At 43.6% G+C, this 15527-nt stretch overlaps 1 protein-coding gene across 1 annotated transcript in view; it reads left to right on the forward strand.

The window, feature by feature from the left end:
* Window positions 1-15527, forward strand: part of LOC122562997 (zonadhesin-like) — a 25857-nt gene that overhangs the window by 1670 nt on the left and 8660 nt on the right. The window contains exons 2-3 of the mRNA XM_043716295.1: window positions 8306-8364; window positions 8461-8547. Of these exons, the coding sequence (XP_043572230.1) occupies window positions 8470-8547 (78 nt within the window). The 5' untranslated portion in view covers window positions 8306-8364; window positions 8461-8469. The remainder of the gene's footprint in view (window positions 1-8305; window positions 8365-8460; window positions 8548-15527) is intronic.

The raw sequence follows: 15527 nt of genomic DNA on the forward strand, positions 1-15527 counted from the left end.
AGAAAGTAGCATAGAGTACAGTATTAGATTAGATTACTTACAGTGTGGAAACTTACAGTAGGTGAGTGGGGGAGGGGTGAAGGTGATAGGTCGGGGGGAGGGTGGAGTGGATAGGTGGAAAGGGAGGTAGGCAGGTAGGACAAGTTATGGGGACAGTGCTGAGCTGGAAGTTTGGAACTGGGGTGAGGTGGGGGAAGGGGAAATGAGGAAACTGGTGAAGTCCACATTGATGCCCTGGGGTTGAAGTGTTCCAAGGCGGAAGATGAGGCGTTCTTCCTCCATTCCGAGGCGGACGATGAGGCGTTCTGGTTAGTCACAGAGTACACTCCCTTCTATTCTTTTAAATTGAAAGTAACCTGAGAGTGAAGCTCTGTCTACACTGTTCCCATCAAACACTCCCAGAACAGGGACAGCATAGAGTTAAATACAGAGTAAAGCTATCCCTACACTGTCCCCATCAAGCACTCCCAGGACAGGGACCGTATAGGGTTAGATACAGTGGCACAGTGGTTAGCACTGCTGCCTCACAAAGCCAGGGAACCGGGTTCAATTCCTACCTCGGGCACATTCTCCCTGTGTCTGCATGAGTTTCCTCTGGGTGCGTTTCTTCCCACAGTCCAAAAATGTGCAGGTCAGGTGAATTGGCTATACTAAGTTGCCCGTAGTGTTAGGTGAAGGGGTAAACATAGGGGAATGGGTCTGGGTGGGTTGCTCTTCGGTGGGTCGGTGTGGACTTGCTGGGCCGAAGGGCCTGTTTCCACACTGTAAGTAATCTAATCTAATATATACCATACAAGATACAGAGTAAAGCTTCCCTCTACACTGTTCCCATCAAACACTCCCCAATAGGGACTGCATGGGGTTAGACACAGATTAAAGCTGCCTATATTGTTTTTAACTGAAATTAAAGCTTCCTTCACTCTTTGAGACTAAAAGTAAAGCTCATTTATTCTTCCCCATCAACCACTAAGGACAGGTACAGTACACGGTTATTTATAAAATAAAGCTCACTCTACTCTTTTTAAACAGAAAGTAAATCTCCCTCAACACTCCTCATCAAAGGGATGCAATGGTGTAGTGGTATTATCGCTACACTATTAATCCAGAAACTCTGTTAATTCATACCTGAGGTTGAATCCCACTCTGGCAGATGGTGGAATTTAAATTCAACAACAAAAATCTGGAATTAAGAATCGACTGATGACCATGAAACTATTGTTGGTTGTTGGAAAAACCCCATCTGGTTCACCAATCTCCTTCAGGGAAGGAATCTGCCATCCTTACCTGGTCTGGCCTACATGTGACTCCAGACCCACAGCAATGTGGTTGACTCTCAGCTGCCCTCTGAAATGGCCTAGCAAACCATTCAGTTGTATCAACCACTACAAAGTCTCAAAGAATAGAAACTAAACAGATCACATTGCATTGACCCAGACACTGGAAAAGACGATGTCAGAAACAGTCCTGTTGACCCTCCTCACTAACATCTGGGGACTAGTGCCAAACTTGGAAGAACTGTCACAGAGACTGGCCAAACAACAGCCTGACAATTTCATACCCATGGAATCATATCTTACAGACAATATCCTAGGCACCACTATCTCCACCCAGCCAACATACGCCCTGTCCCGGTAGGACAGATAGCAGAGGTGATGGGACAGTGGGATACAGTCAGGAGAGAGTTGCCCTGGGAGCCCTCAACATTGACTCTGCATCCCATGAAGTCTCACAGCTTCAGGTTAAACATGGACAAGGAAAACTTCTTCTGATTACCTCATACTATCCTCCCTCAGCTGATGAATCAGTACCCTTCCATGTTGAACAACACTTGGAGGAAGCACTGAGTCTGGCAAGGGCATAAAATGTACTCTGGGTGTGGGATTTCAATGTCCAACTCCAACAGTGGCTCGGCAGCAGTACTACTGATTGAGCTGGTTGGGTCCAAAAGGGTATAGCTGATAGACTGGGTCAGCAGCAGATGATGAGGGAACCATTAAGAGGGAGAAACATACTTGATCTCATCCTTACCAATCTGCCAGCTGCAGATGCATCTTCCCACGACAGTATCGGTAAGAGTGACCACCGCACAGATTTTGTGGAGACAAAGTCCCACCTTCACTTTGAGAAGAATCTCCACTGTGATGTGTGGTACTATCCCTGTGCTAAATGGGACAGACTTCGATCTGGTCTTGCAACTCAAGACTGGACATCCAGGAGGCACTGGGGGCCAGCACCAGCAGTAGAATTCCATTCCAGCAAAATCTGTAATCTCCTGGCCCAGCATATCCCCCACCCAACCATTACCATCAAGTCAAGAGCTCAACCCTGCTTCAATGGTGAGTGCAGGAGGGCATGCCAGGAGCAGCACCAGGCACACCTGAAGATGAGATGTCAACCGGGTGAAGCTACCAAACTAGACTATTTGCATGCCAAACAGCACAAGCAACAAATGATGGACAGAACTAAACAATCCCACAACCAACGAATCAAATCTGAACTCTGCAGTCCTGCCATATCTAGTTGTGAATGATGGTGGACAATTAAGCAATGCACGCGGAGGAGGAGCCTCCACAAATACCCCCATCCTCAATGGTGGATGAGCCCAGCACATCAGTGCAAAAGATAAAGCAGAAACACTCGCAGCAATCTTTAACCAGAAGTGCCAAATGGATGATCCACCTCAGCCTCCTCCAGAGATCCTCAGCATCACTCAGATACCAGTCTGCAGCCAGATCGATTCATTCTAAGTGATATCAAGAGCAGGATGGGGGCTCTGGATACTGCAAAGGCAATGTGGCCTGACAACATTCTGGCAAAGTACTGAAGGTTTGTGCTCCAGAACTTGACAAGGGCAAGAAGTGAGGACTGCAGATGCTGGAGATTAGAGTCAAGAGTGTGGTGCTGGAAAAGCACAGCAGGTCAGGCAGCATCCAAGGAGCAGGAAAATCAACGATTCGGGCAAAAGCCCTTCATCAGGAATGATTCTCTTGCTCCTCGGATGCTGACCTGCTGTGCCCTTCCAGCACCACTAATCCAGAATCCAGAATTTGACAGTCTAGCCAAGCTCTTCCATACAGTTGCAATGCTGGCCACTCACCATCCTAACTTGGAAATATACCACAGTTCCTTCACTGTCTCTGGGTCAAAATCCTGGAATTCCCTCCCTTATGGTATTGTGGGTCAACTCACAGCAGGTGGACTGTTCACCCCCACCTTCTCAAGGGGAACAAGGGATGGGCTATAAATGCTGGCCCAGCCAGTGATGTCTATGTCTCACAAAAAGAGAATTAAATAAAGCATTCCCAGGACAGGGACATCATGAGGTTAGATACAGAGTAAAGTTCTCTCTACACTGCCCCCATCAAGCACTCCCAGGACAGGGACATCATGAGGTTAGATACAGAGTAAAGTTCTCTCTACACTGCCCCCATCAAGCACTCCCAGGACAGGGACATCATGAGGTTAGATACAGAGTAAAGCTTTCTCTACACTGCCCCTATCAAACACTCCCTGGACAGGGACATCACATGGTAAGACATAGAGTAAAGCTTTCTCTACACTGCCTGCATCAAACACTCCCAGGACAGGGACATCATGAGGTTAGATACAGAGTAAAGCTTTCTCTACACTGCCCCTATCAAACACTCCCTGGACAGGGACATCACATGGTAAGACATAGAGTAAAGCTTTCTCTACACTGCCTGCATCAAACACTCCCAGGACAGGGACATCATGAGGTTAGATACAGAGTAAAGCTTTCTCTACACTGCCCCTATCAAACACTCCCTGGACAGGGACATCACATGGTAAGACATAGAGTAAAGCTTTCTCTACACTGCCTGCATCAAGCATTCCCAGGACAGGGACATCATGAGGTTAGATACAGAGTTAAGCTTTCTCTACACTGTCCCCATCAAACACTCCCAGGACAGGGACATCACATGGTAAGACATAGAGTAAAGCTTTCTCTACACTGCCTGCATCAAACACTCCCAGGACAGGGACATCATGAGGTTAGATACAGAGTAAAGCTTTCTCTACACTGCCCCTATCAAACACTCCCTGGACAGGGACATCACATGGTAAGACATAGAGTAAAGCTTTCTCTACACTGCCTGCATCAAACACTCCCAGGACAGGGACAGCATGAGGTTAGATACAGAGTAAAGCTCTCTTTACACTGTCCCCATCAAACACTCCTTGGACAGGGACATCACATGGTAAGACATAGAGTAAAGCTCCCTCAACACTGCCTGCATCAAACACTCCCATGATAGGGACATCATGGGGTGAGATACAGAGTAAAGCTCTCTCTACACTGACCCCATCAAATACTCCCTGGACAAGGCCAACACAGGGTTAGATACAAAGCCAGACATGACATGCCATGACAGCATAGCGCTGGGTAGAAATACATACAAGGAGCTGCAGCAGCTACACTGACCCCATCAACTACTGCCAGAATGATTCTAGCTGGGTGACTTGCCTAAACAGCAACTCACAAAGAAGTAATGTCACAGATAGCAACACAAGAAATGAACAGTGTATATAATTAACCACTTTTTAAAAAATCAAAGAGCAAAGTAAAGGTGTGGGGTATATACACGGGGTGAAATTGACAGCTAAAATGTCATGGACAAAGTTTTTATATAGGTTAGATTACTAACAGTATGATAGTAGGCCCTTCGACCCAACAAGTTAACACCAACCTGCAACTCATTCCCCTACATTTACCCCTTCACCTAACACTACAGGCAATTTAAGCACGGCCAATACACCTCACCTGCACATCTTTGGACTGTGGGAGGAAACCACACAGACACGGGGAGAACGTGCAAACTGCACACAGAGAGTCACCTGAGGCAGGAATTGAACCCAGGTCTCTGGCGCTGTGAGGCAGCAGTGCTAACCACTGTGCCACTGTGCCGCCCCAATGTGACTGACTTTGAAAGCTGAGTTTTAAAAATCTGATAATTAAAGATTGGCGATGTTTAACAACGTTCTGTAAGTGTAGTTATTTTTATTTGGTGAGACTGATTATTCAGCTATAGTTACTACACAGATCATCACGAAAGAACCCAGTTGCAGCTCAAAGAACCATTATGGAAACTTTTATGGAGTTTGGGACAATATGAGGAAACTGAAAAAGGTCAATCTTTTTTATTGTTGACGCCCCCCCCCTTGGGTGTGGGATTAGAGACGGGAGTGGAGGCGACGTACTGGAGATGAAGGTCTACAGCACAGTCTGTGATGAAATAGTTAAGATAGAAAGCAACTCAAGAGAATCTGCCTTGCGCTAAATCACAAAGTTTTCATCAGCTTCAATTAGGGCTTTAAACTAACATAAGATCGGTTGGAGGGGGTGTCTAGAGAGGAATAGTTAAGATAGAAAGCAACTCAAGAGAATCTGCCTTGCGCTAAATCACAAAGATTTTCATCAGCTTCAATTAGGGCTTTAAACTAACATAACATCGGTTGGGGAGGGGGTGTCTAGAGAGGAAGTACAAAGTTTACAAAGCAAGGGCGATGGCAGAATTGTAGGGCAGCTCTTTACATCATGATTTTTTTTGTCACAGAAAGGGATAAAGTGTGCAAATATACAAAAGAAACAGCAAATATGGGTAAAAGGGGAAAGTGGTAAAAAGGAGAAAATTAATGGCTCTTAAATGTGCATTGTTTTAAAATCAAAATGACTGAATTAATGACAAAATTGCAGGTTAATGGATATGATTGTATAGCCATTATTGATACATTGTTATAAGGAGATCAAAACTGGGAGTTAAATATTCAGGGGTATGTAACTTTTCAAAAGAACAGGCAGGAAGGAAAAATTTGTGCGATAGCTTTATTGGTACAAGATACAATAAGTACAATAGCAAGGGACGATCCTGGATCGGAAGATGACGAATCCACATGGGTCGAGTAAGAAATAACAAGTGGAAGAAGAGACTGTTGGAAACAATCTATAGCAACCTCACTCTCCTGCCCCCTCCTCACTCCAAACAACCACTAGACTGTAGGATTGAGGATTAAACAGGAACTAATGAGGATATTGGTGTATGGCACTACAAATTAAAACTCTAATCAACTCTCCCTTACATACGCACACATATACGCAAACATATACACACACATAAATAGACATGGAAAAATAAGTTTTGGGCATAGGAAAGCTGGGAGGTTGTTCTATGGTTTCACAGATTACTGAGATAGTCCTGTTTCTTATGCTGGTCAGAGCATTGCTTTGAGGTGTCATTCATCAGATGTTTTCATTGATTTGTAAGAAGACGCAAGACTCTCTTATAAACGGTCTCTGACTCAACAGTTAAAAGTTACAGAACACAACAATTCCTGAAGGAAAATTTCAGCTTTTATTCAGATCTAAAATGGGTTTCGGTGCATAGACCAAATAAACAGCATCTGAGCTGGTGGTGATCACATCATTTCTTTCTCACTTGTTCCCAGCCCACAGCTGTTCAGAACTTGAGAACCAATCACACAGTTGTTGACACACAAAAGGCTTTTGTCATGGATAACTGGTCACTAGTCCATAGACCGACCAACCAACTTGTTGTTCCTATCCAAGTGCATCTATACACAGCCCCTCAGCTCCAGGTTATCTGCAACCCTTCCAGTTTCCATTTGTTCCAATAGCAGTTTAATCAGTGTTTGCCATGAGGGTCAGATTACATTCTTTTCAAAACATGAGCATGGAATTTTAAAACAGCTCTTCCTCATTTCAGACCATAATTTTAAAAAGTATAAAATAGACACAGTCTTTAAAATAAATACAAAAGCAATCAATTTGAGAAAAGGTACCAGGGAAACCAATGGGGCTAACGGCCAGTAAGTTCTGATGGATTACATCCTAGGATTTTAAATGAAGTCGCTACAGAGTGTGGTTGCACTGGTAGCAATCTTTTAAGAATGCTTAGATTCTGGAAATGTCTCGTAGGATTCAAAAACTGCCAGTGTTATTATTCAGAAGGAGAGAGAGAGACAAAAAAAAGAGACAACTATAGGCCAGTTAGCTTAACATCTGTCTTTGGAAGAAGGTTAGAGTCTACTTTAAAGGATTAAGTAGACACGTATTTAGAAATGCATAATATAATCATGATGTGGAGATGCCGGTGTTGGACTGGAGTGGACAAAGTTAAATATCACACAACACCAGGTTATAGTCCAACAGGTTTAATTGGAAGCACTAGCTTTCGGAGCGACGCTCCTTCATCAGGTGATTCAGGCGCGTCGCTCCGAAAGCTAGTGTGCTTCCAATTAAACCTGTTGGACTATAACCTGGTGTTGTGTGATATTTAACATAATATAATCAAGTAGAGTCCACATGGTTTTATGAAGGGACAGTCATGCCTGAAAAAATAAAGCACCAGGGCCTCACAGCGCCTGTGACCCAGGTTTACTTCCACCCCCAGATGACTGTATGGAGTTTGCACATTTTTTCCCCTGTCTGCATGGATTTCCTCTAGGTGCTCTGGTTTCCTGTCACAGTCCAAACATGTACAGGTTATGTGGATTGGCCATGCAAAATTCTGCAGGCTAGGTGAATTAGGCGTGGTAAATGTGGTGTTATGGAATGGCCTTTAGAGTGTTAATAGGCAAAAGTGAGGACTGCAGATGCTGGAGATCAGAATCAAGATCAGAGTGGTGCTGAAAAAGCGCAGCAGGTCAGGCAGCATCCGAGGAGCAGGTGAATCGACGTTTCGGGCAAAAGCCCTTCATCTTTTAGAGTGTTGAAGCAGACTTGATGGGCTGAATAGCCTCTTTCTGCATTGTTAGATTCCACGAAATTTATTAGAATTGTTTGAGGAGGTAACAAAAGGGACAAATAAAGGGGAACCAGTAGATGTGACATATTTGAATTTGGAAAAGTGTTCAATCAGTTAGACTACTTAATAAAATATGAGTCCCTGGTGTTTAGGTAATATATTAACAAGGATTGCCCAACTAAAGAAGAAAAGAGGCAGAATAGTGGAAGGTGCATATTTAGGGTGGCAACTGTAATTAGTGGAGCACTGTGGGGTTCACTGATGTGGTCAAATTTATAAAATATATCAGGAACTTGGCTGAGGGAAGTGAACATGCTATCACTAACTTTGCAGATGCCACAACAATAAGAGGGAAAACAAATTATGTGAATACAAGGGGCCAAACAATTTCCTTTTGCTCTTAATATCTCCTGGTCTTCAGATGATGCCTGATAGGAAACAGCTGATAGTTTGAAGTAAGCATCTCATAGAGTTTCGCCAATCCGTTTGCATTATTAACATAAGCTCCCTTCATCTTGCAGCATCGGCTCCAACAAGGAACAATTGTAGCCAATGAGAGACTCAGAAATGGAATGAAACTGTAAGTGCTCTGGGATTAATGTCAAACAAGTTAATCAGAGTCCTTTTACCAAATAGCTAGCCCATATTGCCTAATTGCGTTTTCTGTCTTGTTTAGAAAGATAAGATGGGAAACAGTAAATCGAGTGCCTCGAATGTACTAAACAAAACGTCTCATGATGTGATCGTCATTCAGTCACCTTTGGTAAGTGGAATGTTTTATACAGAATAGTACACTCATTTACATTGCTGTGGATAATCCTCTTCCTGATACATAGGTTATACATCACTCAAAAAGGCCATTCATTCCATCTAGCTCATATTGGTTTTTATCCTCCACATGAGCAAAATGTAGCCATTAATAAAGCTTTTAGTAGCCTGAGCTTTATTAATCAGCACGATGTGGAGGTGCCGGGTTGGACTGGGGTGGACAAAGTCAGAAATCACATGACACCAGGTTAGAATCCAACAGGTTTATTTAAAATCACAAGCTTTCAGAGCACTGCCCCTTCATCAGGTAAAGGGAACAATGCTTGGTCAGCAGATTGACTTGATGTTGTGAGACTTGATGGGGCCTCGAGTCAATGTTTGACGACTCCCAGGGCAACTCCCTTGCTCCTGTACACCACAGTTTCATCTCCTCGCAAGTCATTCAGTTGTAGAAAATGGCTACAAAGTTAAATGAAAGCAGTGAAACTGTGTGTCAGCCAAGGCAGCAGAAACAATGATGGAAAGCCCAGACCTGTCAACTCTCCAAAGTTTTCATTCTTAATAAGTGTCTGTATGGATATGTACATCACAGTGTACAGCACAGTGTACACCACAGTGTACATCACAGAGTACACCACAGTGTACACCACAGTGTACACCACAGTGTACATCACAGAGTACACCACAGTGTACATCACAGTGTACACCACAGTGTACACCACAGTGTACATCACAGAGTACACCACAGTGTACATCACAGAGTACACCACAGTGTACATCACAGTGTACATCACAGTGTACAGCACAGAGTACACCACAGTGTACATCACAGTGTACACCACAGTGTACATCACAGTGTACACCAGTGTACACCACAGTGTACACCACAGTGTACATCACAGTGTACATCACAGTGTACACCAGTGTACACCACAGTGTACACTACAGTGTACATCACAGTGTACACCACAATGTACACCACAGTGTACATCACAGTGTACATCACACTGTACATCACAGTGTACATCACAGTGTACATCACAGTGTACACCACAGTGTACAGCACAGTGTACACCACAGTGTACATCACAGTGTACATCAGTGTACAGCACAGTGTACACCACAATGTACATCACAGTGTACACCACAATGTACATCACAGTGTACAGCACAGTGTACCCCACAGTGTACACCACAGTGTTGCCATCTCTGCTGGCTCTGTCCTGTCATTGGGCCAGGAGAGGCCCAAGGGATGGTGATGATTTTGCCTGGATGTACTGATGCCCATGGAAACATATCCGTACGGACGCTTATTAAGAATGGAGACTTTGGAGAGTTGACAGGTCTGGGCTTTCCATCATTGTTTCTGCTGCCTTGGCTGACGTCCAGTTTCACTGCTTTCATTTACCTTTGTAGCCATTTTCTACAACTGAATATCTTGCCAGGAGATAAAACTGAAGAGCTCAGGCTGTGAAAGTTCATTACTCCTTTTTTTTCACCTCCTATTTGGTACCTGCTCTTCCTCTTGTTTTGATGTACCATTGTTTTGAGCTTTTTTGCTAAAGTTCCAAAGCTATGCAACAGCTTATAAAACAGTAATTACTGCTCCAAGAATTCAAGGAAATCAGCTCCAACACTGAAAAAACCTCAAAAAAGAAGCAGCTCTTACAGCTACACGTTTCTCCCATCCTCCATCCAGAAACGTTTTGGTATATTCTGGTCGGGCCAATCAGGACAGGCCCTATACACCTAATGGTAGGGTCCTGGGGAGCGTTGCCAAACAAAGAGACCTTTGAGTGCAGATTCATAGTTCCTTAAAAATGGAGTTGCAAGTTTACAAGATAGTAGGCTTTTGGTACGCTTACTTTTATTGGTCAGTGCATTGAGTGCAGACAGTGGGATGTCATGTGGCTGTACAGGATATTGGTTAAGCCGCATTTGGAATAATATGTTCAGTTCTGGTCTCCCTGCTGTTGGAAAGATGTTGTTAAACTTGAAAAGGTTCAGAAAAGATTTAAAGGGATGTTGGAATGTTTGAACGATAGAGAGAGGCTGAATAGGCTGGGCTATTTTCCCTGGAGCCTTGGAGGCTGAGGGGTGAGCTTTTAGAAGTTTATGAAATCATGAGTGGCACGATGGCCCAGCGGTTAGCACTGCTGCCTCACAGCGCCAGAGACCCGGGTTCAATTCCCACCTCAGGCGACTGACTGTGTGGAGTTTGCACATTCTCCACGCGTCTGTGTGGGTTTGCTCCGGTTACCTCCCACAGTCCAAAGATGTGCAGGTCAGGTGAACTGGCCATGCTAAATTGCCTGTTGTTTTAGGTTAGGGGTATGGGTGGGTTGCGGGTCAGTGTGGACTTTTTGGGCCGAAGGGCCATTTTCCACACTCTAATGTAATCTAAAATGAGAGGCATGGATGGGGTGAGAGGGGAATGATTTCAAAGGGACCTAGGGGGCAACCTTTTCTTGCAGAGGGTAGCGCAAGAATGGAATGAGCTGCCAAAGGAAGTGGTATAGTCTGGTACAATTGCAACATTTAAAACGCATCTGGATGGATATATGAAAAAGAAAGGTTTAGCAGGATATGGGCCTGATGCTGGCAAATAGATCAAGTTTAATTTAGGATATCTGGTTGGCATAAAAGAGGTGAACCATAGGATCTGTTTCCGTACTGTACATCTCTATGACTCCATGACTCTATGTCATTTCAGAGGACATTTAACTGTCAACCTCACTGCTGTAAGTCTGAAGTCACATTTAGGTCAGGACACGTAATAATGCCAGATTTGCTTCCCTGAAGCTCATTAGTGGACCAGAAAAGATTTAAAGGCAATAGTTCTTTTATCTATCTTGTCCCAGGCAGAAAAGTGATATTGTTCTGAACAGGAGAGCACAAATTCACTGAAATGCCACCACAGGGAAAGTCACTGTTTCCCAGGTGCTTTTTGGATGTGACCCCACATGAAAACTTGAATATTGCCATGGCCTTTGTTGACAAGATCCTACACAAAAGATTAGTCAGCAAACGCAAAGCTTATGTTATCAGAGGTAATATATTGTTGTGGATAAAGAACTGGTTGGCAGACAGGAAGCAGAGAGTTGGAATAAACGGGTCCTTTTCAGAATGGCAGGCAGTGATGAGTGGGGCACAGCAGAGTTTAGTGCTGGCACCCCAACTGTTCACAATACACATTAACGACGAAAGCAGAAAATAACTTAAACAGGGAGTTAGGAAAACTAAGAGAGGTTATGAAATATCCTTGACAAACAGGATTAAGGAAAATCCCAAGGTGTTTTATATGTCTTTATGGAGTAAAAGGTAACTAGGGAAAGGGTATGCCCACTCAAGAACGAAGAGGGAATTTATGCATAGAGCTGGAGGAAGTGGGTGAGGTCCTGAAAGAATATTTAGCATCAGTATTCATAAAGGCAAATAACACGGTGGATGGTGGGTCTAGGGAGGTATATATTGTTATTCTAGGGCATGTCAATATAAAAAAGGTGATGGATGTTTTGAAAAGCATTAAGTAGACAAGTTTATCCCAGAATACTGAGGCGAGTGAGGTAGGAAATTGTTAGGACCTTTCACAAAATCTTTGTATTTAGTCACATGAGAGGTCCCAGAGGCTTGGAGAATAGCCAATTTTGGTCCTATGTTTAAGAAGGGCAATAGGCATAATCTGGGCATTAAAGGCTGGTGAGCCTTACATCAGTGGAAGGGAAATTATTGTAGAAGATTCTTAGGGACAGGATTTACTCACATTTGCAAAAATATGGACTTATTAGCAGACCAATCATGTCTCACAAACTTGATTGAGTTTTTTGAGGAAGTGACAAAGGTGATTAATGCTGGCAAGGCATTAGATATAATGCCTTGCCAGCATTTTGTGGGCGGCACGGTGGCACAGTGGTTAGCACTGCTGCCTCACAGCGCCAGAGACCCGGGTTCAATTCCCGACTCAGGCGACTGACTGTGTGGAGTTTGCACGTTCTCCCTGTGTCTGCATGGGTTTCCTCCGGGTGCTCCGGTTTCCTCCCACAGTCACAAAGATGTGCGGGTCAGGTGAATTGGCCATGCTAAATTGCCCGTAGTGTTAGGTTAAAAGGGGTAAATGTAGGGGTATGGGTGGGTTGCGCTTCGGCGGGTCGGTGTGGACTTGTTGGGCCGAAGGGCCTGTTTCCACACTGTAAGTAATCTAATCTAGATGTTATCAATATGGACTTTAGCAAAGTCTTTGACAAGGTCCCTCATAGCCAGCTGATAAAGAAGGTGAAGTCATATGGAATCCGTAGAGTTAATAAGATGGATTCTGGCTTTGGAGAGAGTACAGAAAAGGTTACTAGGATATTGCCTGGTTAGGAGAGTATTCACTGTGAGGGGAGATTGAACAAACCTGGTTTGTTTCCACTTGAATGTTGAAAGATGAGGAGCGACCTGATAGAAGTTTATGAAATTGTGAGAGACATGGATAGAATGGATAGACAGAGTCTTTTCCCAGGGTGGAAATGTTAACTACAAGGGGACTTAGGTTTAAGGTCAAAGAAGGAAAGTTTAAAGGAGATGTGAGAGGCAAATTTTTGACACAGAGGGTGGTAAGTACCTGGAATGTGCAGTCAGAGGAGTTGGTAGAAACAGGTACAATAACAATGTTTAAGAAGCATCTTGACAGATGCAAAGAGGCAGGGAATAGAGGGATACGGTCTGCGTAGAGGCAAAAGTGTTTAGTTTAAAAGTCAGCACAGGCTTAGTGTTCCTGTTCCTGTGCTGTTCTTTGTTTAAGAAACTTAGGAGGCATAATCTTTAAATTTGGTTATATTCCAGTTTATTAGCAGCTTCCAAACTACATGAAAATGAGGATTTCTCATTCTGCTCTAAGACTGCTCTGGGTTTATATTTCATTGTCTAATCTGTTCAATCTTCTAGGAAGGGCTCATGCCCGAAACGTCGATTCTCCTGCTCCTTGGATGCTGCCTGACCTGCTGCGCTTTTCCAGCAACACATTTTCAGCTCTGATCTGTTCAATCCCTAGTTTATATTTGTGCTTTAGAGCTTCAAGTTCCTACTGTAAAGATATCCCTTTTTTCTCCATTTCATGGTTGTTTTCTGCTACAACTGTCATTTACAGATCTCTCACTCTTTTCTGCAAATCCTGAACAGCTGATTTTTAAACTTAGTTTTTCTTGTATACCCACGATTGTCGAATCCCATCATTCACCAGACCCCTCTGCAATTTGACACCAGAATACAGGCTCTGGGTAATCTGTGCATGTGATAAAGATTACTGTGACACTCTAATGTCTCCCACTTTTGGTTTTAGTCACCTTTTGCTAGTTTTTAAGATGTTCCCAGTCATCTGATTCACAACTGCTCTTTCCATACTTTTTTTTATTTGATTTGAAACCATCCTTAACTTGCTACGTTTCCAATACATGGTGTATCATCATTTCTTTTGTCTCAATATGAATATTATTGTAAGCAGTTGTCTAGAGTGCAGCATGTGGAATGAAAGTACATGTAGCTTTGTCCCAAGTCTTTAAATCTGTGGCAACTATCTTGTTGATGTCAAGTGCCAATAGAAGGCTGACAATAAGATCTGATCCATTTCTCTGAGAGCTTTTACAAATTTCAAATGTCTCAGTATTTTTTCCTATTTGCCCTTTATACTGTCGCTCAACCACTCGGGCGTGGTACAGCAGGATTTTAATGCTCCTCAGTACTTCCATTCACTGTGTATATCCTTTCCTTATTAGACCTCTCAAAATGTTTTGCCGCACACTTATTGGGATTAATTTGCATCTGCCTCTGCTCTGCCCAATTTACCAGCCAATCAGCTGTTGCCTGAGACCACCCTCCTCACTATCACCAAGAACACCCATTTTGATGGCATCTGCAAATGTACTGTACTAACTACATAGTCTACATTCACATCCAGGTTTCTAATGTACATAACAAACCAGCACTGAGCCCTGTGGTACACTACTGATCACAGACTTCCAAATACAAAAAGACAACCCTCCACCATCACCCTTTGTCTCTTATTTGTAAACCAATTTTCCCAACTTGCCTTGGATCCCATGAACCAGCCTTCCATTTGGGATCTTGTCACGTGCCTTACTGAAGTCCACGTAAACCCCATCAACTGCACAATCCTCATCAATATATTTAGTCCCCTTATCAAAAAACTCAATTAAATCAGTCAGACAGGATCTCTTCTAACAAAGCAGTACTATCTCTCTGTCTGTAGACTTGTCTTTCAGAATATTTTCCAATAATTTCCTTGCCACTAACTTCAGACTAAGTACCTGGGCTGCCTAATTACCTGGCCTATTCCTGCCACCCTACTTAAATGAAGGAACCATATTAGCTATCGTCCAGTCATATGGCATGTCCCTTTTGGCCAGTGAAGTATTAAACATCTCCACCTGGGCCCCAGAAATTTTATCCCTTCCTTCACAAAGCAGCCTGAGATACATTTCATCAGGTCCTGAGAATTTATGCTTCTTTATGCCAATTAAAACACCTAATACCTTAAGAGTCATAGAGTCATAGAGATGTACAGCATGGAAACAGACCCTTCGGTCCAACCCGTCCATGCCGACCAGATATCCCAACCCAATCTAGTCCCACCTACCAGCACCTGGCCCATATCCCTCCAAACCCTTCCTATTCATATACCCATCCAAATGCCTCTTAAATGTTGCAATTGTACCAGCCTCCACCACATCCTCTGGTAGCTCATTCCATACATGTACCCCCCCTCTGTGTGAAAAAGTTGCCCCTTAGGTCTCTTTTATATCTTTTCCCTCTCACCCTAAACCTATGCCCTCTAATTCTGGACTCCTTGACCCCAGGGAAAAGACTTTATCTATTTATCCTATCCATGCCCCTCATAGTTTTGTAAACCTCTATAAGGTCCCCCCTCAGCCTCCGATGCTCCAGGGAAAACAGCCCCAGCCTGTTCAGCCTCTCCCT

The sequence above is a fragment of the Chiloscyllium plagiosum genome, chromosome 26, assembly GCF_004010195.1.
Source record: "Chiloscyllium plagiosum isolate BGI_BamShark_2017 chromosome 26, ASM401019v2, whole genome shotgun sequence".
NCBI classification, from domain to species: Eukaryota; Metazoa; Chordata; class Chondrichthyes; order Orectolobiformes; family Hemiscylliidae; genus Chiloscyllium; species Chiloscyllium plagiosum.